Source organism: Cydia strobilella, chromosome 13, assembly GCF_947568885.1.
Source record: "Cydia strobilella chromosome 13, ilCydStro3.1, whole genome shotgun sequence".
NCBI classification, from domain to species: Eukaryota; Metazoa; Arthropoda; class Insecta; order Lepidoptera; family Tortricidae; genus Cydia; species Cydia strobilella.
In genome coordinates this window covers 12,183,014-12,207,855 of record NC_086053.1, presented here as the reverse complement: position 1 = coordinate 12,207,855, position 24,842 = coordinate 12,183,014, and the positions used below count along the sequence as shown (strand labels likewise).

The 24,842-nt window shown below is 38.6% G+C and overlaps 4 protein-coding genes across 5 annotated transcripts; 3 read left to right on the top strand and 1 right to left on the bottom strand.

The window, feature by feature from the left end:
* On the top strand, nucleotides 1-9,434 carry LOC134746720 (PI-PLC X domain-containing protein 3). Of its 2 annotated transcripts, none has more exons than XM_063681239.1 (7): nucleotides 1-149; nucleotides 2,880-2,981; nucleotides 3,994-4,156; nucleotides 6,143-6,272; nucleotides 7,579-7,737; nucleotides 8,034-8,230; nucleotides 8,970-9,434. In XM_063681239.1, exons 1-7 carry the CDS (start codon nucleotides 119-121, stop codon nucleotides 9,202-9,204), a joined length of 1,017 nt encoding a protein of 338 aa, XP_063537309.1. In that variant the 5' UTR covers nucleotides 1-118; the 3' UTR covers nucleotides 9,205-9,434. The 2 variants fall into 2 exon arrangements, with proteins under 2 accessions (XP_063537309.1, XP_063537310.1); XM_063681240.1 differs by lacking the exon at nucleotides 1-149 and adding an exon at nucleotides 2,536-2,725 and having other exon boundaries at nucleotides 8,970-9,430.
* A 475-nt stretch (nucleotides 9,435-9,909) lies between these two features.
* On the bottom strand, nucleotides 9,910-16,646 carry LOC134746870 (uncharacterized). Its single transcript, XM_063681445.1, has 7 exons — nucleotides 16,478-16,646; nucleotides 15,927-16,050; nucleotides 15,132-15,247; nucleotides 14,155-14,257; nucleotides 13,811-13,971; nucleotides 12,635-12,795; nucleotides 9,910-11,904 (listed from the first exon to the last, which is right to left on the bottom strand). Exons 1-7 carry the CDS (start codon nucleotides 16,559-16,561, stop codon nucleotides 9,972-9,974), a joined length of 2,682 nt encoding a protein of 893 aa, XP_063537515.1. The 5' UTR covers nucleotides 16,562-16,646; the 3' UTR covers nucleotides 9,910-9,971.
* A 764-nt stretch (nucleotides 16,647-17,410) lies between these two features.
* On the top strand, nucleotides 17,411-18,180 carry LOC134746869 (glyceraldehyde-3-phosphate dehydrogenase 2-like). Its single transcript, XM_063681444.1, has 2 exons — nucleotides 17,411-17,446; nucleotides 17,773-18,180. Exons 1-2 carry the CDS (start codon nucleotides 17,411-17,413, stop codon nucleotides 18,178-18,180), a joined length of 444 nt encoding a protein of 147 aa, XP_063537514.1.
* A 235-nt stretch (nucleotides 18,181-18,415) lies between these two features.
* Nucleotides 18,416-21,558, top strand: LOC134746719 (glyceraldehyde-3-phosphate dehydrogenase 2-like). Its single transcript, XM_063681238.1, has 2 exons — nucleotides 18,416-18,575; nucleotides 20,335-21,558. The coding sequence occupies exon 2, from the start codon at nucleotides 20,337-20,339 to the stop codon at nucleotides 21,333-21,335; it is 999 nt and encodes a 332-aa protein (XP_063537308.1). The 5' UTR covers nucleotides 18,416-18,575; nucleotides 20,335-20,336; the 3' UTR covers nucleotides 21,336-21,558.
* Nucleotides 21,559-24,842: the final 3,284 nt, after the last annotated feature.

The following is a 24,842-nucleotide window of genomic DNA, read 5'->3' as shown; positions in this document are numbered from 1 at the left end:
CTAATACTATTACTTATTCTGTGATCGCGGCTGTGCACGAAAGTGGAATACCAAATAACGGTTCATAAAATACCAGTGGGTATTTCGTGGGTATTTCTAAGTTTCATGTGACGTGAAAATGAGACTGGCTTCATGTTTACTTGTCGCAGGTATGGAAAACTGATTTTTTAAAATGTTTAATAGTAAACTCGGTACCTAACCATTTAAACCCGGTTTAATACTAAAACCAAACTGATAACAGACTTCATACCTACGTTCAAATCCTTTTTATCCTGTTAGAAATGTAAATTAACGCTTTGTTTAACTTTGAAATGCAATTTTGTATTGAGCATGTTGTCTTAATTAAGCTCTCAACATGCTTCAAGCATTCGCTAGGTACCGTGTTGTACGTACTAGGTAGTACTAGGTACTCGTATTAGCACAAGGAAAACATGAGTGATTATCAAGAACTTGTTGCTCTGAGCTACCGCTATGCAGATACCTGCATTAATTTTATTTTATTTATTCCTAAATTAACACTGACAGACAAGCTATATGTTAATTGTACAGGAGGGTATAAACATAAGGTATAGTAGTGGTAGTACCTAGAGCAGGTGGTAACACAATATCACGAATGAATGGAACTTAAAGTCGTGGTACTCCAAGTAACGGCTGGCTGATAAGCGAAAGAAATTGCGATTTAGTGATGCCAGCTTGCTGTCGCTGTCCAGTATAACATTGAGAAGACTTGAGAAGAGTTAAGGTTACAGCATGTTGCAGTGGAGAGTGAGATGACAAATACGAACGTTTCCGAGAGAGTACGATGGAAAACAATTAAGTATGCACTACATCACTCACAAACTAAGAAGTACGTCGGTGGCAAACAAGTTCTCGGAAGAGTCGGACTCGCGCACCGAGGGTTCCGTACTTTTTAGTATTTGTTGTTATATATAGCGGCGACAGAAATACATCATCTGTGAGAATTTCAACTGTCTAGCTATCACGGTTCATGAGATACAGCCTGGTGACAGAGACGGACAGACGGACAGCGGAGTCTTAGTAATAGAGTCCCGTTTTTACCCTTTGGGTACGGAACCCTAAAAAGGGAGATAGATAATGGTTGATATTATTTATACAAATCAAATTCCGGAGGAATTAATTTGAATCAAAGTGTTCAGGTACCTACATAAAACTTAAAATGGGGTTGGCAACTGTCAAAGGTTTGCATAGATGGCGCCATCATAGCTTGCCTCTTTTTCTATGAGATTTGGTTTAAGGGCTTGGCATCCAGGCCATAAACGTCCATTAAAGGAAAACAAAAAATTGACACAATTCTAGGAATTGACAGGGCAAGCATGCTGGCGCCATCTGCTAAATACTGCGACCGGCCAATATTGAACAAAAACAAAAACAAATCAAACAAATGATTTTATTATTATTATTATTATTTGTAATGCAGGCAGGCAGTTTAAACTGATAATGCCTGTATCCAGAGTCATAAACCGAGTTCTCAGTGTTGAGTAGAATTTGCTTTGTGCTTATCTAATTTATTATTATTTATTTATTGGAAACAATGTAAGTTTACAGTTTAAAACCAATTCACTTACATGCTAGGAGTACAGATATGAGTAGGAACATGGAAACTAATTAAATATTAAATATTATTCTTAAACTCATTGACACTTTGGGCCGCTACTACATCCTCTGGGAGTTTGTTCCAAGCGTTGACCACTCTGTTGCCAAAGAAGTGTCTATGAGGATTATTGTAGGACCTGTGAGACACCAGCTTATACTGATGACCTCTCAGACGGTTGTTACTATTGCGTGCTAGCATCTTATGGAAATCTTTAAGGTCGTAGTGTTGGGTTAGTATTTTGTATGTCTCAATCAGATCTCCGCGTTCTCTGCGCTCCTTCAAGGTTGTGAGCTTTAAGAATTGTAGTCTTTCTTCATAGGACATGTTTTTGAGTTTCTTCGGTATCTTGGTGAAACTACGTTGAACTTTCTCCAACATCTCAATATCCTTGATAAAATAAGGGCTCCATACTTGAAATGCGTACTCCAATATAGGCCTAACATAGGTTTTGTGAATTTTGAGCATCATATCCGGCGTCAGATTCCCAAAAGCTTTTCTTATGAGGTAGATAAGGCTCTTTGCTTTCTTAACGATTGCAGTTATATGTTCTTATAGTCTAATTTATATATGTAGTTATAGACCAATGTAATTTTTGTATTACGGGGGTGGCTTAGCGCACTGCTAAAACTCCCAGGTTAAATAAAGAAAAAAAAAAAAAAATGTTCTTCCCATTTCAAGTCCTCAGTGATTTTGACACCCAGATCGATTTGTAATAAAATAAAACTTAATTTTTTTATGCAAAAACAAAACGGCAGTTTGATTTGTCACCTTGACGTTGACATAACTGACATTAGTAACAGGCATGTGACTGATGATGTGACAGGGTGACACTGGTGACAGATATTATCTTGCCGGTTTAGGAGGTCGTAATATTGCTCCTATCTATTGGTCAATATTTAACACTTCAAACTTACCGAATACTTATTTTGATTTGCGAAAACGTTACCAGTAAATACTTTGCAAAATTATACCTTTTTCCCTGAAAATCTTATTTGATAATGATGTAGTTAACTAACCCATTGCCGGACTAGAGGCACTTGAAAGTGACCAACTGAAGGGCCGGACTAGTCCTCGATTCCATAATTAGGATGACGTGATCGTGGCGAGAAGGTACTAGTTTAACCTCTGTTAAGATTTTTATCTCTGGTTAAAGTGAACTCACCGTCATCGACCTAACTGAGCTTTTAGACTTGATCATAACGTTATTTCAACCCAATTTTTAGTCACACTTTAAAAAAAATCTTTCAATTATTGTGATTTTCAGCAATCGTAATGGGCGAAACAAAGGACCTTAAATTAGAAACATGGATGAGAGATCTGCCAGAACAGCTAAAGGATATGCCATTTATATACCTTGCTATACCAGGTATGCATTTTTATAGTGTTTTCATTCATGTCAATTAGTTGTTTTACTGCAGAATGAAACTTGTTTAAATATACTGTGTGAATTGACCTAGTTATACATCTTTTTTAATAAATGTTTTATATATAGAATTATTTAATATGATTATTGCACAAAGGTTGTTTATAATAAGATTTCATAAACACATGCAGTTTCTATAGACATATGTATATAAAATAACATGACTACTAGCCACCAGGTACCAGTATAATAAGTGGCATTAATACTTAATAGTAATAGTAATAGCCTTTATTTCATGCTTCTTTTTTTACAATAACATAAAATTTCAATTATTATTGGTTTACTATTTGCATGTTGCTTGTGCGGAAAAGGCCTCCCCCAGTTTTTCCCATTCCTTCCTATCCTGTGCTGTTCTCCACCAGTATCTGTCGAAGTTCACTAGCTCGTCTCTCCATCTTTTATTTGGTCTTTTTTGTTTTGTTTAGTGGCATTATCGCAGTAAATACTTATTGCTTGCCGGGGAGCAATAAACTGGTTTAAACTAGCCATGAATGCGTCTTTGGTGAGGTCTGAGACAAGTTCCAGATGCACAGCCTCTACTGCAAAACATACGAAAATGCATATCCAGGCTTTGACTAATCTACAGCCCCTACCATTGCGGTCAGCTATCAATATTGGACGGACGCATTGGAGGCACGTCTATACTAGCCGTATTCTGCACGAGGAAATTGCCTCGCGCGTATGCTCGCTCTGTGTGGACCCGGCTATTGATAGGTGAAAGGTGCCATGAGTTGCTGCCATTTCAGCCTCAAACCATAGAAGCGGAGCGTGAATCACGTGACCTAAACGCGTAAGCGCCATGAATTTTACGGCGCTTACGACGTTTTGGTCGCATGGTACAGGTTGTGATTGCGACAATTTTATTGTTTGGTATGTCGTCTCTATAGTAATAATAACTTAATGGTTAATAATAGAATTCATATACATATTTCATGTATATTTTCATTGTTTTCAGGGAGTCATGACTCCATGACCTACGGCATCACTCGGTCAAGTGGGCTAGCCCCCGATGCCGAGCCCATCCTCCACAGACTGTACCCTCTGTTCCGAGGTACGATCATGCGCTGGACCATTACGCAGAGCCTAGATACGTGGCAGCAACTTCTCATTGGCATTAGGTACAGAATTTGCATGCAAACAAAAAAAATTTACAACAATTTAAGGTACAAGCTTTTATTGCTGACTGTACTTTTCTTTCCACAGGCAACTAATACTCATCGAGACAATTCCAAAAACCCAAAATACAATTAGGTTGCGTTGTTTTATCACAGAGTTGCTATGGCTACCTCCTGTCTCCATCATCAGATCAGCTTTATGGTACCATAATATTGCATTGTCACCCGAGTTACATATGTATGCAAATTTTCAGCCTCATTGAAAGTTGGGAAGTGGGTCAGATTTAACTTTAAACCGTTAAGATTTGAACCGTACAAACATAGATACATTGCAAGTTAATAAAAAGCTTATAAAAAAGGTTGAAATAATAATGTTTGTTACCCATTCATGAATTTAAAATTCCCAAATAAAGGATCTATGGGACAGTTAGCATCAAATAGATACTTAGTATTTATTTAGTCGTATGGCGCAGGTACATAATATATAGGCAAACAATTAAAATAACAATAAAATAATAATAAAATCAGATGTCAACATTCAGTGTCTTTAGCCATGCAGCTGCATGGGTTGTAAGATGTAGCAGGTCTTCCGGTGGTCCAGAGTATGAATGCAGAGGACAACGCTGGATAATGTCTTCCATCGTTTAGTCCTCCTCACCACATTCACACAAGGCCGAGTCCTTCCATCCCCACCTGTGCAAGAGGTAGTTGCATCGGCCGTGTCCCGTTCTCAGTCTGTTCAAACGGCACCATTGCTGTCTAGGAAGGTCAAAACCGGCAAGTCTACGCGCTGGGCTACTAACTCTCGAGTCCACATTTGCAGCGCCCCATTCATTTTTCCAGGCTTCAGACACATCAAAACCTTGCACATTCTGAGCATATGAAGGGCGTCGGGACTTCAAGCGCGGATGTGGTGGGAAGCAAAACTCTCGATGGATTGGTAAAGAGCTATTTGACCTTATTTTCTCAGCTTCTCTCGACAGCGCATGCTTGCTACGCAGATGTAGCGGGGCTATATTGCACAGGGTTGGCAGCCAGGGTGTGGGTGTTGACTTGATGGTTCCTGAGATGCATCACATTGTGTCGTTTAGTTTTGTGTCCACTATAGCCACGATACTTAGTGATGGCCAAATATATTGTAACACAAATCTTTGTTACCATAGAAATAAGTATGTGTCTAAATATACATAATATTTGGTCACTATGGCCGTAACTATCTATTTGATGCTAACTGGACCAATGTATGAGGCAACCTTAGGAATTAGGCTAGCTATTATCATTTTCTGTGAAATGTATAAGAATAGAGTGACAATGGGGTTGGCAACTGTCAAAGGTTTGCATAGATGGCGCCATCATAGCTTGCCCTTTTTTCTATGAGATTTGGCTTAAAGGGCTGGCATCCAGGGCATAAAAATCCATTAAAAATAACTAAAATTTGACACAGTTCTAGGGATTGACAAGGCAAGCTATGCTGGCGCCATCTGCTAAATACTTCGACCGACCAACCCCATTGTATTTGTATGAAGTAGCATGATATTAAAATATGCAATTTCTTTCGAGGTAAACTGTACAATACAAATCAAGCACTGACATTATCTTATTTATTTGCGTTATGTGGTAATTATATACCAGTTATCTGCAACTATATTGTACATATATCGGAGCATAATGTAGGTTTTAGGCTATTCAGGGATGGCTAGATGCACTAGGTAATACATGTTAAGGCGTAGGTTCATAACACGAGATAGGCGAGACGCAGCCCCACGGGCGTGTGCGCTAAGTCGCGGAAAAGAGTGTCCTTACTCAATCGGCTCCAGCTCTGCCCTCCACTTTCGTCTTAATGTATGCCACTCCCACAACTGAGACGAATCTAATGACACCTCATACAATCGGGTTGATAGTTATACAAACTTAGGCCGACAGTCCTATTAACGAGTTCCATGCCATGCAGCCTAAGTATTTGATAAGATTCTTATTTATAATTTTCAGGTACCTTGACTTAAGATTAGCCACCAAGCCTGGCACTGAAGAATTCTTCTTTACTCACGGACTTTACGCCGAGGAGATAACTGGTGCTTTGAGACAAGTCAAAGACTTTGTTGACACACACCCTGAGGAGGTACATAGGACATAACACTAACTTTATGAATACTACTACAATTTTATTTTCTAGGGTTCTGCGATAGTTATTCATGAGGATTAAAACAATTTCAACGTATTATATTTGCTGTAATTAATTTAAATTGAGTACATCCTGACGTTCCTGACGTATGTTTATCTTATTCTTAAATCATTTATGGTAAAAAAATATATATGTTGGAATTGAATTGTATTCTATTATGTAATTACTTTTAATCTCATATGGAAATATTTTCTGGAATAACTTAATTTCATTCATTCATTAATTATTTCATGACTGATTTTAATGAATGTAATGTAAGGTTTGTATTATAATGTCAGTTTTACCTATATACGCCATCAGCCACTCTGTAAAAGCGCACAATCGCACAGTAGATATAAAATCATATTATGTACATAATGACCATCAAAAGAGTGTAGGAAATCATTTGATGTTAATATATATTATATTATAAACCTAGTATAGAGCCCTGAGGAACTGTATAGTTAAAGTCTCGTAGTATAGGTTTTATAGACCTTTTTTTAGGGTTCCGTACCTCAAAAGGAAAAAAACGGAACCCTTATAGGATCACTCGTGCGTCTGTCTGTCTGTCCGTCTGTCACAGCCCATTTTCTCCAAAACTACGGGACCAATTAAGTTGAAATTTGGTTCACGTATGTAAAATTGTAAACAAATTAATTTTCAACATGGGGCCAGTTTTGAGGGGTAAATGGGAAAATTAAAAAAGTTTCAAACTATATCAAATAAAAGAGCTCATTTAGAGAATCTCAAATATATATATTTTTTTAATTTTAGAATAAATAGTTTTTTAAGAAAATAGCTAAAAAATGACCATTCCCCCCCCCCCCTCTTTATCTCCGAAACTACTGGGTCTAAAATTTTGAAAAAAATACACAATATAAAATAGTTCTTTACTTATAGATGACAGGAAAACCTATTAGAAATGTGCAGTCAAGCGTGAGTCTGACTTAATTACTTAGTTTTTGATCCGACCCTACGGAATATTTATCAGTACGGTTTTTACTCACTATTATTTTTAGTCGCTTTTGGCGACATGTTTCGGATTCTTTGGGAATCCATCCTCAGGCACGAGTGTCCGCGGCGGTTGTAGGTCGTGCACCCCCTACCCTACGACCCTACGGGTTTTTAAAAACTCACGGTTCACATAAAAAAATACATTTTTAAAAATTGTGTAATATACGGAACCCTTGGAACGCGAGTCCGACTCGCACTTGGCCGGTTTTTTTGAGTAGGTACTGCTGTCTTAGCGAAATTGACTTTCCAGGTAGTAATTCTCGATCTCCAGCATTTCTACGGCTTCACCCCAACAGACCACCAGCGGCTGATGCGTCTCCTGATCAACATGTACGGCCCCAAACTGGTCCCTAGACATCTGGATCTGCGCAGTGTCACTCTTAACTCGCTCAACAGATTGAACCAGCAGGTAAGCGCTAAATATTTTTTCATGTAGGTAAATATTGCATAACTTCGATAACCTTTATAACATATATGTTGATGATTTTATGGTATAATAATTATACATTACTATTAGTAATTATACATAATTCTTTTAGTATTATACATTACTACGATTGAAATAGTTTATCGCTAGTCACTTGAATCAGATTTGTAAATAGGTGTGAAGTACCAACTCCAAAGCATTGTCTCTTAGTAGCTTCCACTACATGCAAGAGAAACTTGGTCTTCAAAACTGTAAATTACCCTTACTGTATATTTCAGGTAATAGTGGTATACCGCAACGAATCAGTATACACAATGACCGAATTCTGGCAACCGCAGATGCTTCCATCACCATGGCCGCAGCAGGACAAGGTCTCAGGCCTGCTGCGGTTCCTGGACAACATCCGGCGCCACCCCGGCACCGGGTTCGTGCACCAGGCCGTGCTCACGCCCACCCCCAGTTTCATCGTGCTGCGGTGAGTCTGTGTAAACACAGTACACATAATGTACACATTATGTTGTCACCATGGCCGCAGCAGGACTAGGCCTCAGGCAGGAAGGAAGGGTACAATCAGGGACCGGCCCGCTATCCCTTATCGGGGTTTTATAAGGGTATTGCATAAGGCTTAACTCACCTTTGCCAGACGAAACCCTTTGTTTTGCTTTTAAAAACCCTTATATAAATCTACCACATTTGAGTAATCGGTAGCCCAAATACCTTACAAAACCCTTATCATCCGCTCACCAACACCTTGCATATTGCTTATAAGGGTTAGCCTTATAAAGGGCTTCCCTTTTAGCATATAAGCGTGCTAATTTAAGTCGTCTACCTTGTTCATAAAGCACACATTACTTCGAATCCGAGCGAGCGTCGACGGCGACGGCGGCGTTCTTAGACTAGGCACGTATTTTCTTTCCTTTTCATACACTACCGTAGATATATACTAATCCTGTCTCTTTCACGCAAAGCCTTATTTTTGGTTAGCTTTTCGGTAAGGGTTAGTCAAAGGTAAGGGTATGAATGGGCTTGCAGTTCAAAAGGGAAAGTCTTTCAATGTGTTAGCCGTGTTTAAGTGTCGCCCATTGAAAGGGTTTTATCGCGGAAAGGGTTGTCCGGTCCCTGAAACATGAACATATTTTTGTACAGCGACATTCACGCGTTACATTTAATTTGATAATGCAACCCGCGGTCACCTTATTTTTTCAACTTTTCAGATGGACATCAAATCTTCGTGCAAAATGCGCAGCCCCCGTAGTCAAAGAAGTGCTCCCCGTGCTCGCGGAGCTGGCCCCCGGGCCGCCGCCGCCGGGCCGCGCGGGCCACGCCCCCCTCAACGTCGTCATCGCGGACTTCGTCGACATGGCCGACGCCGTCTTCCCCAGAACCATCATCAACCTCAACAATAAGCTCTTGCAGAATAGGGACGTAGTATACCATAGCTATGGGTGAGATCTCAAATAATGTACCTGGTTTTAGTTTTAAGGATTACTTTATATTTTTATATGACAGTTATCTGTGATATTTCATAAAACAATAATATATAAGCATAATTATTACCTATAGGGATTTGTAATGATATCAGAATATACATATACTTATTCCTTTTGCAGAAATAACCTCCTCCTGAGGAAGGATTCCTAAAGAATCCGAAACATGTCGCCATAAGCGACTAAATATAATAGTGAGTGAAACCGTACTGATCTAAATATTTTGAAATAACCTGCTATTTGAAGAAGAACAGGGAGGCACGGTAAAGCGTCCGTGCCTCCCTGTCCTTCTTTAGACTACTTTAGACTTTCGTATAGTTTTATACGCTACAAGCAATTTTACTGATATTAAAGTAAATAATTATTTTCTTTTAGCGATAAAAATTTGCATTGACCATAGTTATGTCCCTACATCAGCTGTTGGCAGTTTTCAGTATTAAGTGTCTCTCAGAAAAAAAAAACAACTCGATCCCACACTACCTCCTCCTCCATTCTTTTTGTCACTGCAAAACTATGGTCATAAATTACCGATAACACATACAATGCGTTTATTTATATCATGCTTAGGTTATTTTTTATTGTCTGACTGAGACATTTAGTTCAAATACAATTGTCATCGTACATACATATCGAGATTATGAATAACGCTGGCCTTTAATATATAATAAATTTATTTTTGAAATAAAATACTTTTATTACGTACGTACAGCTTTTTGACATTCAGTGGCCCTATGATGCAGGCTTTTCAAACAATCCATTAAAAAACTCATCATACTTGATTCTTTCACACAAATCTTGAAACGACCATTTTCTCCTTGCGGTATCTTCGTAGTTGTCGTCGTCGAGTGGTGAAAACAACTTGTTTGATAACTCGTCGGATATTTCAATAACTCGGCAAATCTTATCTAAGCGTGGCAAATCCTCTAGTGAATAAGTCAAATCTGTAATGTTTATAACTTGTGATGTTTTCTCGCGTATTCTATAAGAACTTTCAGAGTCCGACATGCTTTCACTATCTAATTTATCATAAATATCTTGTGTTCTGTATGAGCTATTATTTTTGCTTACAGTAGCGTAACTAGAAATGACACCACTCAAAGATTTTTCGGAAACATTTTCTATTGTACTGCAAGAACCTCTAGAACATCCTGGAGAGTTTTTGAAGGTTTCAGCCGCGGTGTCATCTACTTTTTTAACATCATTGTTGTTGTTTCTATCGTCATGAATATTTTTTACAGCGACGGTTTTTTTCAGTTCAATATATTGTTCATTCACACCTTCTATAGAATCAGATTCTGCTTTACTGTCCATATTAAAATTAGAAATGCTCACAACAGTTTCAGTTTTGCCTTTATTTTCCGATGTGTTCAATTTTGTTTCATTTCGTCCATTATGTCTATTGCTAACACTTCTCTCATTACAATTTTCGGTCATATGATTAGTTACTTTTGATTTAACCGGTGTGGTCTTATTTAAAAAAAATTGTGTGTTCTCTAGTTTTTCACTCACTATAGTTGCCACTGTACTCGTATCGTCTTCATCGTGAACATTGGTATGATAGTCAGATTTGTGATCGTTACTAGTATCAAATATATTAGTGTTTATTAATGGAAAATTTGCATTAATTTCGTCACCACAAGAATCTGGGTATTTCTTGTACATCAATGTATTCAATGAAATATTAGAATTAACAGTTTTAGTATGTGAGTTAGGCTTCGGCAATTTAGGTTGAGAGTTGTTGACTGAACCAGCTTCATGTGTTGGTAGGCTATCTTTATCTTGATAATTGTCTATGTCTAGTACTGTCTTTTGATCCCCGGTAATATCAGTGTTTAGTGTATTCATTTTCACCTCCCTAATCTTTTCAAGGGTATCTGAAATTTTTGCTATTATATTTTTCCTCATCATGTCTCTGTTTTTAGATTCTTTTTCAGGTACTTTTTTTGATTTCTTTGCAGTCTGTAGTTTTATACTAGACGACTTATTCAACAAATCTGCAGCCATGTTTAGCATTTCAGAAACCTCTTTCTCGATTTTTTTAAAACAATTCTCTGCTTTGTGTTCATTATCTTCCTTTGAATCTTTCCTTACAACGTCAACTTTATTTTTCTTTTCATTACATTTACATTTCGTAAGTCGGTCGATATAGGATTTAATAGATTCTTTGTTTTCCCGATTAGACGGTGGACCGATTTCATGTTTGGAATATTGTTCAGTTGTGGCTTTCATTTCAAGGCTTCGTAAGCTAGGTTTCATATTTGGCCTATTGTTTAGTAATCCAGGAATGACACTAAACGAAACGTATGATCTTCTACAATCCTGGCTATTTTCTATATTCTGAATATTACTAGATATAGGCGTCATGTACATGAGTCTTGTCGGTGTAAGAATCTGTGCTTGGAACTGTCTTTCTAAGAATAACACTGTGTCAATTACTCTACACGAGTAAGAGTACTCATTCTCGTACCAACATATTAGTTTGAAAAAATTAGGTTTTATTTGCAGGCTCGAATCTATGTCTAAAACGCAGGAATGAGTGTCTCCCAAGAAGTCTGATGATACGGCCTTCTCGTTGGACACTTGTATAATGTTTCGTAATAAGGAGTTATTTAGATCTTCTATAGTTTTGGATATTTCGGCTATAGTGGTGTTCTTATTCAACCTGTCAAGTGTACGTAATAATATGTATAAATATTTAATTGTACCAATTAATTTTGTTCACTTAAATAACGGTTTCTTTAAGAGATTCCTATATTTTTTAACATACAGGGAGACCCATAAGTATTCTAATAAGAAATTAGTCTTGTATCAGATAACTAATTTTGACACCATTAATACCATTATATGTATATTTTGGATCTTGGCACAGTCAGTCGTGTATTTACTGCCTTTGTCATAGTTTGCTGTTATGTCGCGTAAATTCTAAGAGCCAGTCCGACATGTCAGAATTCAGTCAGCTGAGCCAGCTCTCACAAACACTGACCTTTCACTTCAAAGGCAAAAAACCGACTTTGGTAAATTCACCCTGTGCAAAATTGCGGGGAGTAAAAGCCAGATAAGAGAAAAAAAAACTGACCTTGTAGCGTCATATCGAGCACGGGTCCGTTGAAGACTGGGACCCGGAAGCCAGGCCGGCGAGCTCGTCCTTGCAGCCGGGGAAGATCCTGCTGAGCGCGCGGCAGATGTTTTGTTGGACGATCCTAGTGTGTAAGGTCACTGACCTTAGCGTCATGTCAAGCACGGAGCCGAAGACGGGCACGCTGTACACCAGGCCGGCGAGCTCGTCCTTGCAGCTGGGGATGTTCCTAATCTTTTGTTGGTCATCCAACAAAACATCAGGTGTGTAAGTGGCGGATATTTAATTGGAGGCCCCGTAATAAGGTTTGACTGACCTGAGAGTGATGTCGAGCACGGATCCGTTGACGACGGGCACTCGGAAGGCGAGGCCGGCGAGCTTGTCCCTGCAGCCGGGGATGATCCTGCCGAGCGCGCGGCACGCGCCGGTGGCCGCGGGGATGATGTTCTGGTGGATGCTGCGGTGGTCGCGCCAGTGCTATAACATTATACCGTCTATTATAATGACGTCATTCATTGCCACACTTTGTCATTGCAAATGCTATGCTGAGTTCGCTTGGTCCGACTAATAACTCTTGGCCTTGTTGCGAAATATTAGTTACAATTCCCTGTCACTTTAAGTATTAACAAAGAGGATAAAATAAGATAGAGCGGTACTGTCATAGTAAATTTTGTAACCCCAGTAAATTCACTGCCATCTATCGACACACCTTAAAACTAAAAATGAAGATTTATAAAAATACGATAAAATGTACTTAAATATGGATAAATATTTTTTTTTTATTTGCAATAATTATTTTTATGATTTTCATCCATGTTCTTTCACTGATATGCGTTAAAATTGTTAAATAACCAACGAAACCGTCAACGCCATCTAACCTAAAAAGGCCAAAGCTAGTAGCGCCCTCTGATCGAGAATCAAATTTTCTTGATTTTCGAGGCACGTTTTTTCCTTAGACTGTATCTGACTGTATTACGGAGTTATATCTATCTTTGGTATTAAATACCGGAAATTATTTCTATTCTTAATAACTGCCTGTCTCAATTGTATGGTACTAAATCTACAATCCATGATATAATCTGTGTGGGTAGTTTTTTAAAAATTATAGATGAAAATTATTCTATTTCGCCCCGCCATCCCTATTCACCTCGCTTGACGGTAAATACAATTCAGCATACATATTATCTGGCTTGGCAAATACCTTATCTTGCCTTGTACACACAAACCGTCCAATGGTTTGGTCGACGGCGTCATGGCGTGTATACTGGTCACAAAACCGTCGCTTACTCCATAGGTGTCTTCAAAAACTTGTCTTCGGCGCAAGGCAGTAGGTACATGTTATTAATGATTACTGTCTACCTTACCACTTTGCATCTGACTTGATCCAGCCACCTAGCGAATCTCTCTAGGTGTTGGTCAAGACTTCGCTATGAGACCGTTCGATGAAACGACTATCGGGACAACATAATGATTATTATACTGTCAACCTTACCTTGCCTCGAACACACAGGCCGTCCAGTGGCTTAAGCGACGGCGTCATGGCGTGTATACTGGTTACAAAACCGTCGGCAACTCCATACGCGTCTTCTAGGATCTTGATGATTGGCGCCAAGCAGTATAGGGTGCTCGACGCGCATGATATTACTTTCATATCTGCAAAATAGGTAAGTACTAACAGCAACACCCTTTTTCAATAAGAATTACGAATTGTCAATTAACAGTGGGCTATATTAATAAATTACACACAGAACAGAAGCCTCTATAAAAATGTATAAGAAGGTTGTTTATTCTGATGATAAGGTGCCTGTTTCAGTAAAATAAAATTGATGTGAGTACCTAGTTGTATGCTGCTCTCGTTGACGCCCAGTATGAGCATCGGCGCATCCGCGCTGGGAGCCGTCACTACCACTCTCCTGACTCCATCGCTGGTCAAGTGACCCTAGAAACAACAGTGTGTTTCAGCCTGTTTGATGCCTCATGTCAGGCGGCGGGGACAATGATTCATTGATAGGTACCGGCAAAATGGGATGTCCGTAGGAAAATTTGGGGTACTTTGATAGCTTTATATATGTATATAGGGCCCACATAATTACCAAATTTTTTTTTTTTTACCGAAACCGTTCGTGTAACTAGTTAGATTATTATAAATTGATGTTTACCTACTGTATAAAATCCCGCATAAAAATATATTAGGCCTTTAAAATTGAAATTTCGTAGTCGCCCTCGCACTATGTCCGCTTTTTCTTTGATCCGCCCCATAGTCTCGCCCCTAAAATTTCAAAGCCAACCTGTTTTACTTTGTTATAGGGCGTATAAGGGCGTTTGGTGATATGACCCAACTAGAAAGCACAATCGCGTAAATAAATATACATAGAAGACGCAAATGCATCTACTTCGCGTGTCCGAACCCCGACCAAGCGTCGAGGTTGACCGTCGCTCTTTACAGTCCACGCGCGTCTATTGTTGCAGCCGGACGTCCGAGAAAACTTAAAAATGCTTCGTTGCATGATAATTAACTGGCAAGAACGTATTTCCTATCACAGATAAGTAATTTTAAAATTATATTATGCGTAGATTTTGTATGAAAAAGTCGGCACGCTTGGTTTCAATACAAATCGTGGGATTTGCGTCATCTAGCGTACTTATATATCAAATCTGTGTACGATGTACACGTACAAACTAATGTATGGACGATAAGGTCGTGTATTAGGTAGGTTACCTACATATTTTTCGCACTTTATCCGTGTCCCTATTTAATGCTTTGATATTTCTAAATTGTATGAGTATTAGCTTTAATTTGCACGAGTTCATACCGACGCTTTTTCCACGCTGGTAAACATACCAGAGGCCTCAACAACATATTGCACACCGGCTTCGTGCCACGGTATATCTGCCGGCGCCTTGTGGTGAAACACCTTTACAGTGTGGTCTGTAACAAATTGCCATTTACATTGGGAGTCTTCACATTGTATTTTCTTAGATTTGCCTATTGCCTCATCAGTCTGACGAATCAGTTAACTTCAATATTTGTCGGGGAGTTGGGGCTGCGAATGAGGTTTATGAGGTATACTTAATTTTTTTAAGTAAGTAGGTACTTACAGATAATGTGCATAATTGTTTGCCATCTTATTTTCACGGAAACGCACTGAACGTGTTATGCTGTTATGCTATTTTCAGTCAGTCTTGAGTAAAATAAGTACTGAGGTTGACAGAAGTAGGGTAAGTATATACGAATGTTAATTATGCACTACATCTGAGGGCCAGCCGCGAACCACGTTCGACGTGTTGCCTCTCTGTCGCACTTGTAAATTCGTACGTGTAGGTAGGTAAGTGTGACAGGGAGGCAACACGTCGAACGTGGTTCGCGGTAGGCCCTCTGTACTCATCTACCGCATCGTACAAATGGGTGCGACAACAGGTTTTAAGGTTTTGACCTTATTATTATTAAGCACTACCTACTTTATTTGTCAGCACATAGCAAACAGGTTTAGAGAGCTTCAGTTCCACACAACTTCTATAGCAAAAGTTCTCGTTCACACGTTTGCAATTTTTCCCATGACGGAGCGCTATGGTAAATTTAAGTGAAACAATAAAGATTTAATACAAACCATTGATTTTTATGTCGTCGCTTTCGTTTGAAATGGTCCCGGAGAATTTCCCGTGCGTTGAATCAAATTTAATTAAATAGCACATGTACTCTAGGTCGATGGCAGGGTCGTTGATTGCTGAAACCTACAAAGATCGTGATTAATATTATTGTATTGTAGTAATATATACATGAATCAAAATCAACTGCTTATTGCGATTTAAAATAAGTTTATGTACCTAATGGTATATACAATTATATTTATATCATAATAATCAATAGTGCTATCACAAATCACAACCCCGTTAACCTGGTTAATAAGTTCACAGACAAAAACTTTTTTCCTGAATTGCTGTGCCTACTAGGCACTCCGTACAAACTTTGAAACCCCCAAAATTAAGACTCCTATTCTAGAAACAATGGTATATATGTATGTATATTCTTTGCCACATCTCTAGATCTAGAATATACAATACTCAGTGTAACACAACAAAGGGATTTAGTAAGCTCGAAATAAGGAAATGAAATATTCAAACGAATGAAATAATATATCAATATCATCTACCTACTTACTTCTATATCCGAGTGTTCAGTACAAGTTCTAAATATAACTCTGCCAATTCGGCCAAAGCTGTTGATTCCCACTTTTATTACCATACCGAATAGATGAGAATCGAAAATTCATCAAAATAAACTTTGAATTTTTACATTCAATTCTAGAGAGACGTCAATTTTAAAAGTACCGCTTACTCTTTTATGATTTGTGCTCATGATAGATAGGGATGGGAAAAGAGGGAAAAGATGTAAAGGCTCCGTACACCTTTATTCGAGGAATTCATTTTGGTGGGTATTCGGGCGAGACCAAGTTCGTCGAAATTCTCTTGATGCGCCGCCAGATGTGTTTTAAAATTCATGCAGATAATGGTGACACTGACGATGATTTAAAAGAAAAACTTTCTTTAGTCTTTAAGCCATTTCCGTCAGTAGAACAGGCGCCAAATTTAAAAAATGTAGACGCTGAGAATTATCGTCCCATAGAAAATTTGAATTTCGCGCCTTTTTGTACTGACAAAGTTGTTTGACAGACTATAGTTTAACTCTGGCACACCCACCTTGTCAGTAGAAAAAGGCGGCAAATTTAAAAAATGTAGGTGCAATGTTGACTCCTTAAAAAATCTGAATATGGCGCCTTTTTGTACTGACAATGGGTGATTGAGTATAATAAAAAGTCAAATATTTTTTATGTTGCGGCATTTTTGAGACTGATTTCTGAATTTATTCCACCTGCTTAAGAGTTTGTTACACCTTCCTGAATTTAGAAACTGACGAGAGGGATATTTCTCCTACTGTGTCTCACGTATTGCGGCGTCCCTCTCTCGTCAGTTACGAAATTCAGTTAGGTGTAAGAAGCCCTTTAGTCATAATATGGCGTTCTTATTTGCAAATATTTTTTTGTCATAGCAACCCAAATTTAAAAATAATCTACAAAGATTATGTACAAGCAGAATGGGCATCCCAAGGAAGTTCACGTTATGGTTTAAAGTAAACTAGACATTGGTACATAAAAAAAAGAGTAGTAGTTTCTTTTATTGTAATATCGACATTAGTCACATCACATCTGTATTCAATTTATAAATTGGAATGTGGTACGCCTCGCAGTAAAAAACGAAAAAAGCAATTTTATATTTAAAAAAAATACTGATTTATTTTTATGTTACCGATTTACAGGAAAGTTCATCTTTCAATTTCACCGCGATTTATCTTTGTACTCTGTCAACCGACAAAGACTGATCTATCGGTTAGAATAAGATACAATACAAGCAGTTAATGTTTGATTGAGTGTCAGATGTAAATCACTACTTTTGTAGGTATGTTCATACCACTACAAAATCGCCGTGTTCGCTGAACGCGACCCCAAGGCCATGCCCTGGGGTAAGGCTGGAGCTGAATATGTCGTAGAATCCACCGGTGTCTTCACCACCACCGCTGCTGCTTCCGCTCACTTGGAGGGTGGTGCCAAGAAGGTTATCATCTCTGCCCCCAGTGCTGATGCACCCATGTTCGTCGTCGGAGTCAACCTTGACGCCTATGACCCCTCTGCCAAGGTCATCTCCAACGCTTCCTGCACCACCAACTGCCTCGCTCCCCTTGCCAAGGTCATCCATGACAACTTCGAGATTGTTGAGGGTCTGATGACCACCGTGCACGCCACCACCGCTACCCAGAAGACCGTCGACGATCCCTCCGGCAAGCTGCCACTACATACATATTTGTAAACCCATCATGACGTTCATGAATGGCTGTTGACAAATGGAAAGGACAAATCATAGTCACTTGTATATCGCTTAATATCTAAGAAATAAGAAACTTCCGCGAACCGCGAACATCTAATTTCGAACATCGTTTATCTCCAATTCTCGACATTGCACTTTTGAAAAGAGAGATAAATATACAGGAAATTCAGTTTTTGATGTTGCCAGTTAGGCCGCTTATTTATTTTACTTCCCGCATCGTCTGTAATGACGTGTCTAGTCTATGACTCATTGATCTTCTTGATCCGCCCCGCCTACGAATTGCCGCGAGGACGTCCTTCGCCTGACATTTCTAAACTCCATCTTGTGAGCGGCGTACGTGTTCAGTGTCACAGCCACATTATCTAAACTTTATTCCGGTAAGTTAGAGCTTAATACAATGTAACTTGCTTTCAAATTCACCATTACAATCTCATAATACTAGACTTTTCAACATTTGTTTGTTATTTTGCTAACATTAGTGAATAATGTCACGTTTACATCATCATTTACAACAATTCTATTTAATGAATAATTGTGTATTTTTACAATGTATGCAGCTTAGCAAAAACGTAGACGTTGTTTTTAGTCAATCTAGAACATCTTTGTTTCATATTTAGTATGTATTGTTGGTTAATTCGCCGCTCGAGTTTGACCTCTATGCGACCTTTTTGTGCCGGTAGTCGGATTCGTAGCGATTTAAACTCATGCTAATTTTCTTTTCCTACCCATTTTAAGTGAAATAATTGAAAACGACAGCGTCCAAGGCCCAAGGTCATGGTCGGTCATGCTTAAAATATTATTATTGTTTTGTTATCTATTTAACTCCATTAACAGTCAGTATCTTGATTAGAGGTGATGAAACCGGATTTAAACTCAATCTAATACATTTTAACCAAAAGATACCAATTTAATTTATAAGTAGGTACTTATTTAATATACCTAATGTAATACCATCCGTTAAACAATATTTTTCACTTTTGTATTTATTATGTTGTAAAATCTGCTTAGAATGAGATGTTCTGTGGCTAATTTAGTCTTCAAATATTCCTAGTTTTCTCTTATATACCTAAGCAATTTTCATTTTTTACTTTGTTTGACCTTACAGTTATTGACTGACCTTGTAAAAAAAAACCGGCCAAGTGCGAGTCGGATTCGCCCACCGAGGGTTCCGTACTTTTTAGTATTTGTTGTTATAGCGGCAACAGAAATACATCATCTGTGAAAATTTCTACTGTCTAGCTATCACGGTTCATGAGATACAGCTTGGTGACAGACAGACAGACGGACAGCGGAGTCTTAGTAATAGGGTCCTGTTTTTACCTTTTGGGTACGGAACCCTAAAAAGGATGTAGTACCTATATAGTAAACAATTTTTTTTTAATTTTCTTTATGAATGAGACATACACTTCCTGCATCAACATCTTAGTTCTAGTTTATACTAAATTTTAAAATGGTTCTCCAAGAATCAAAACTATTGAAACAAATAACTTTTTCTTAGTATTTATGAATATATGAACCTATCATCCAATATGCATACTATACATAACTGAACAACCCCACGCTTTTAGAAGCTGGATAAAAGTATCTGCACATATTCTTATTGGATTTCAATTAATGATGGATACAACATCTGCTGATATTTTTCAACATTTATTCAAGTTAACAAAATAATTTGGAACAGCTTCGATAGCCTTTGTTTCTAAAGGTCTATTATGTTCTATAAATTTTTATTGTCCTCCCCCTATCAGTGATAATAATGCACAATTTCTGATAGAATCCAATTGAATCAATGAATCAATTGTGATGACATCAATAATATTAATGCAAGTAGTGAGTAGTGATCAGTATTTTTAAATGTCAGATGTTAAATAATTTTGTATTACAATTTCTATTTATTAGTAAGCACATGCAATTTTATGATTTTAGGCATAGGCAAATACTTAAAATAGAGGCTTGTATTCATTAAGCCATTGACCTTTAGTTTGCCCAAAAATTTTTACTTATTAATACTATTTCATAAAATTCATACTATACTATAAAATAGGGAAACCGAACTTGAGCCTTTTGGGAATTTATTATTTACATTTCTTATTGTAATGGTTGCAGGTGCTATAATTTCTTTATTTTTTTTTGCAGCCATGTCGAAAATTGGTATCAACGGATTTGGCCGCATCGGTCGCCTGGTGCTCCGCGCCTCGATCGAGAAGGGCGCGTCTGTGGTCGCCATCAACGACCCCTTCATTGGCCTGGACTACATGGTCTACCTCTTCAAATACGACTCCACCCACGGTCGTTTCAAGGGCACCATTGAGGCTCAGGATGGCAACCTTGTAGTCAACGGAAACAAAATCGCCGTGTTCGCTGAACGCGACCCCAAGGCCATCCCCTGGGGTAAGGCTGGCGCTGAATATGTCGTAGAATCCACCGGTGTCTTCACCACCACTGCTGCTGCTTCCGCTCACTTGGAGGGTGGTGCCAAGAAGGTTATCATCTCTGCCCCCAGTGCTGATGCACCCATGTTCGTTGTCGGAGTCAACCTTGACGCCTATGACCCCTCTGCCAAGGTCATCTCCAACGCTTCCTGCACCACCAACTGCCTCGCTCCCCTTGCCAAGGTCATCCATGACAACTTCGAGATTGTTGAGGGTCTGATGACCACCGTGCACGCCACCACCGCTACCCAGAAGACCGTCGACGGTCCCTCCGGCAAGCTGTGGCGTGATGGCCGTGGTGCGCAGCAGAACATCATTCCCGCCTCCACCGGCGCCGCTAAGGCCGTCGGCAAAGTCATTCCCACTCTGAATGGAAAACTGACTGGTATGGCTTTCCGGGTCCCCGTTGCCAATGTCTCTGTTGTTGACTTGACTGTCCGCCTGGGCAAGCCCGCCAGCTACGACGCTATTAAGCAGAAGGTCAAGGAGGCCGCTGAAGGTCCCCTGAAGGGCATTCTCGGTTACACTGAGGACCAGGTTGTATCCTCTGATTTCATCGGCGACACGCACTCATCCATTTTCGATGCCGCCGCCGGTATCTCCCTCAATGACAACTTCGTCAAACTGATCAGCTGGTACGACAATGAGTATGGCTACTCCAGCCGAGTCATTGATCTCATCAAGTACATCCAGACCAAGGATTAAATTCGTAGCTTTTAGAGATATATGTTACATGAGCCGAGATTATCGGCGCTTTTAATATAAGTTTTAAATGAATGCAGTGATATAATCTAAATTATTATATTATGCTACTTTGACAGTAGCCCTGAATGTGTAATCTGTTGTTCGGTTTTTGTATAAAACACGAAATATTTATGTATGTAGTATAATAACAAAATACACTTTGGATTAAAATGTTGATATAGATGTATCGCAGTTTATATTCACTTCCAAATATCGTCATACATCTTGGTTAATAGGCCACCAAACGAAGACCAAACATTGCCAATCGGGGGAAATAATTCGTGTATAAGCAAATTTTGGCAAAGATTCAGAACACTTTAATTCCGCTAGGATCAATATTTTAAAATATATTAGTGGGACAATTAATTATAATTTGTTCTGTCGTTTTTTTTTAGTTTTTCGTAAATAGCTCGTAAACGGTACGGTAGCCCATAGCAAAAAAAATAATCTTGTACGTTAATAATCTCTATAAAATTTCCTACAAAATACAAGATATACCTCCAGTCCCGCCAAAATCGAAATTTCGTTATCTGCTAACTTAGGTTCGAATATGCACGAGCGATAGATAGACGCAGATTTTAGTTTTTCGCGATAGGCCCGCGGGACTACATTCTATGATTCTACAAACTATTGTGTTGTATTGTATTGTAGTTCGGGCGATTTTCCGCAACTCGACGACTGGCGCCTATTTTGCGTGTTCTACAAACTATTTCTAACTTAGCATGGCGTAGGTAGTTAAAAAACAACAGTTCTATAGTTGTTTAAGCAAATCTTGTCAGAAGAAATAGGCGGCAAATTTAAAAAATGTAGGCGCGAAGGGTTATCGTCCCATAGAAAATTTGAATTTCGCGCCTTTTTTACTGACAAGATTTGCTTGCCCAACTAGAGTTGTTGTCAGTAAATAAGAACAAATTAAATTTATGATCTGCCGCCGACATACATATATATGACATGATAATTGTATGTGTGGAAAAAAATATATATCCAATTTGACTCTTATAGATTCATCCTTTCGTACCTATTCAGTGAACCTTCTCTCAACATGAGGGATTGATTTTGTAGGATAGAGGGTAGTTCAAAAAGAAGCACACAGTTATTTTTTTAATTGTAAAAGCCACAGATAGAATATAAAATCATTTTAAAAAAACCGGCCAAGTGCGAGGCGGACTCGCCCACCGAGGGTTCCGCTTTTTAGTATTTGTTGTTATAGCTGCAACAGAAGTACATCATCTGTGAAAATTTCAACTGTCTAGCTATCACGGTTCATGAGATACAGCCTGGTGACAGACAGACGGACAGCGGAGTCTTAGTAATAGGACATATTATATATATTAATAATTAGTAATAGGGTCCCGTTTTTACCCTAAAAACGGGACCCTATTACTAATTATTAATATATATAATATTATTATTTACAACGACGGGACTTCATCTTCATCTTCAACATCAACATCTTCTAGGCGCGCGAGTTTTTCGAACTACCCGCACTTGGTCTTGTTTGTTTTGTTTGTTTGTCTTGGTCTTGGTCCTGTAGCACCGGTTTTGGCAAATATCTGGATGGAGCATATCGAAGCCAGTATAGACCTGCAGCCATGGGCAGTAAAGTTGTGGAAGAGATATGTTGATGATGTTTTCTGTGTTATGAAAGGTGGAAAGCAGGAAGTGGAGCAACTACTCCAATATTTGAATTCAATTCATCCTAAGATAAGATTCACGTATGAATTGGAATCACAGCGCAGTTTGCCTTTTCTGGATGTCAAAGTGATTGGTCGAGTCGACGGAACCCTGACGCATACTGTATACAGGAAGCCAACTCACACGGATAGGTATTTGAGCGCTTTTTCTCACCACCATCCCCGACACTTACAATCAGTTGTCAGCTCGCTGGTGAACAGAGCACAAGATCTGTGTGACCCTGAATATTTAAAGAGCGAGATGTCGCATATTCAGGAGGTACTTAGGTGGAACGGGTATAAGGTGAGAAAGTGGCAACCCAGACGAAAAGCAAGAGTGAAGCGTCCTGATGTCTCCAGGCAACCGGCATTTTTACCTTATGTGAAAGGAATAACGGATAAGGTTGGCACAGTACTTGAGAGGTACTCTATAAAGACGGTATACACTCCTTTATCCAAAATTGCAGGAAACCTGAGGTCACCGAAGGACGTTATCCCGTTCCAGTCACCTGGCGTTTATAAGATCGATTGCAGTTGTGGTAGTTCCTACATAGGGGAAACGAAACGTACCATTGCGGAGCGAGTTAAGGAACATATCGCAGCTGTCAAGAACTAGACCTGTACCGCTGGCTATATTTTGACCCCTAGGTTATAAAAATATTAAAGTCAATTCTGTTTTCGCTTATGAATACTTTGTTAAGATGTAAATCTTACATTTTGTTTTGTGTCATATATACAATTTGCTTTTCTAGTAATTTGTTATTTTGTGGTAATTATTTTTTATTTTGAATTATCTTGGAGAAAAAAATATTCGAGAGAACACATGTAACTGTGTTGCATTTAGGATAGTGTTTTTAGTGTGAAAACATAGTTTGTGTCAATTACGTCCACTGCAATCTGATACTATGTCATAATATTCTAAATGACACAAAAAAAAATTAGAGTTAAAAAAAATTACTTAGGTCGAATTTAATCGTTTAAATAGGTCCATTAAATGATTTTGTGTCTTATTAAGGCATAGCTTCATAAGATATTTGATGATTTTGTTGTAACAGGCTGTCACCGTTACAAAAGAATATTAAAGATATTAGAGTTTACATCTTATTAATTTGAAATGCAAGATAAATAAGATGTATGAATTTGTGTCACTTGCATCCACTGTATAAACAAATATTACAAAAATATTATTTGCGTTCAAACGAAGCTAGCGGGCGGTCTGAATGGGCAACCGAGGCCGTGCAGGGTGGGGCCGCGGCGTGACCTTGCCGTACGCAACGCATGTTTACTTCGCCTGTGCGCCAAATTAACGCAACTTATTCAAAGAAGTTACGCAAACAACACAACAACAAGCAACAAGCAAGCAAAGAATGCGTCGAATTATCTTTTACCTATTTAAAACTTATAGATATTGTACAATGTCACCATTATGCAAAAGAACTGTAAGTACATGTTTGATTTGCGAGCGAGCTGGCAACATTGCGCAGGGAAATCTTAAAAATATCGCGTTTACGTGAACGCCACATACATTTGTGACAGTGATAGGAAAAAGGTACCACTAAAGTAAAATTTGGTTATTAATACCGTGACTTTCTTTCATTCTTTGATAAAAAAAATTGCTATTTATGCAACAAGCGCGGAAGTCATCTTTACGCACGTGTATCATACAATGTTTTACTATGCATTGTGCGAGTAAATAAAAAAACATGTCATGGCAAATAAGTTTAATTATTAAAAGGAGTGTTTTAAATCGACACGAGTTGCGAATTACTTATTCGCACGTGTATCGTACGTTTTA

Excerpts from the sequence above, each read along its gene's own strand:
- LOC134746720 (XM_063681239.1), top strand. The coding sequence starts at position 119 with ATGAGACTGGCTTCATGTTTACTTGTCGCAG. Across the intron at positions 2,982-3,993 it reads TATATACCTTGCTATACCAG|GGAGTCATGACTCCATGACC; the intron begins GTATGCATTTTT and ends CATTGTTTTCAG. Across the intron at positions 7,738-8,033 it reads TCAACAGATTGAACCAGCAG|GTAATAGTGGTATACCGCAA; the intron begins GTAAGCGCTAAA and ends TGTATATTTCAG.
- LOC134746870 (XM_063681445.1), bottom strand. The coding sequence starts at position 16,561 with ATGGTAATAAAAGTGGGAATCAACAGCTTTGGCCGAATTGGCAGAGTT. Across the intron at positions 15,248-15,926 it reads CGACGACATAAAAATCAATG|ACCACACTGTAAAGGTGTTT; the intron begins GTTTGTATTAAA and ends AATTTGTTACAG. Across the intron at positions 12,796-13,810 it reads GCCTGTGTGTTCGAGGCAAG|CACTGGCGCGACCACCGCAG; the intron begins GTAAGGTTGACA and ends ATAATGTTATAG.
- LOC134746869 (XM_063681444.1), top strand. The coding sequence starts at position 17,411 with ATGGGCATCCCAAGGAAGTTCACGTTATGGTTTAAA. Across the intron at positions 17,447-17,772 it reads AGTTCACGTTATGGTTTAAA|GTATGTTCATACCACTACAA; the intron begins GTAAACTAGACA and ends CTACTTTTGTAG.
- LOC134746719 (XM_063681238.1), top strand. The coding sequence starts at position 20,337 with ATGTCGAAAATTGGTATCAACGGATTTGGCCGCATCGGTCGCCTGGTG.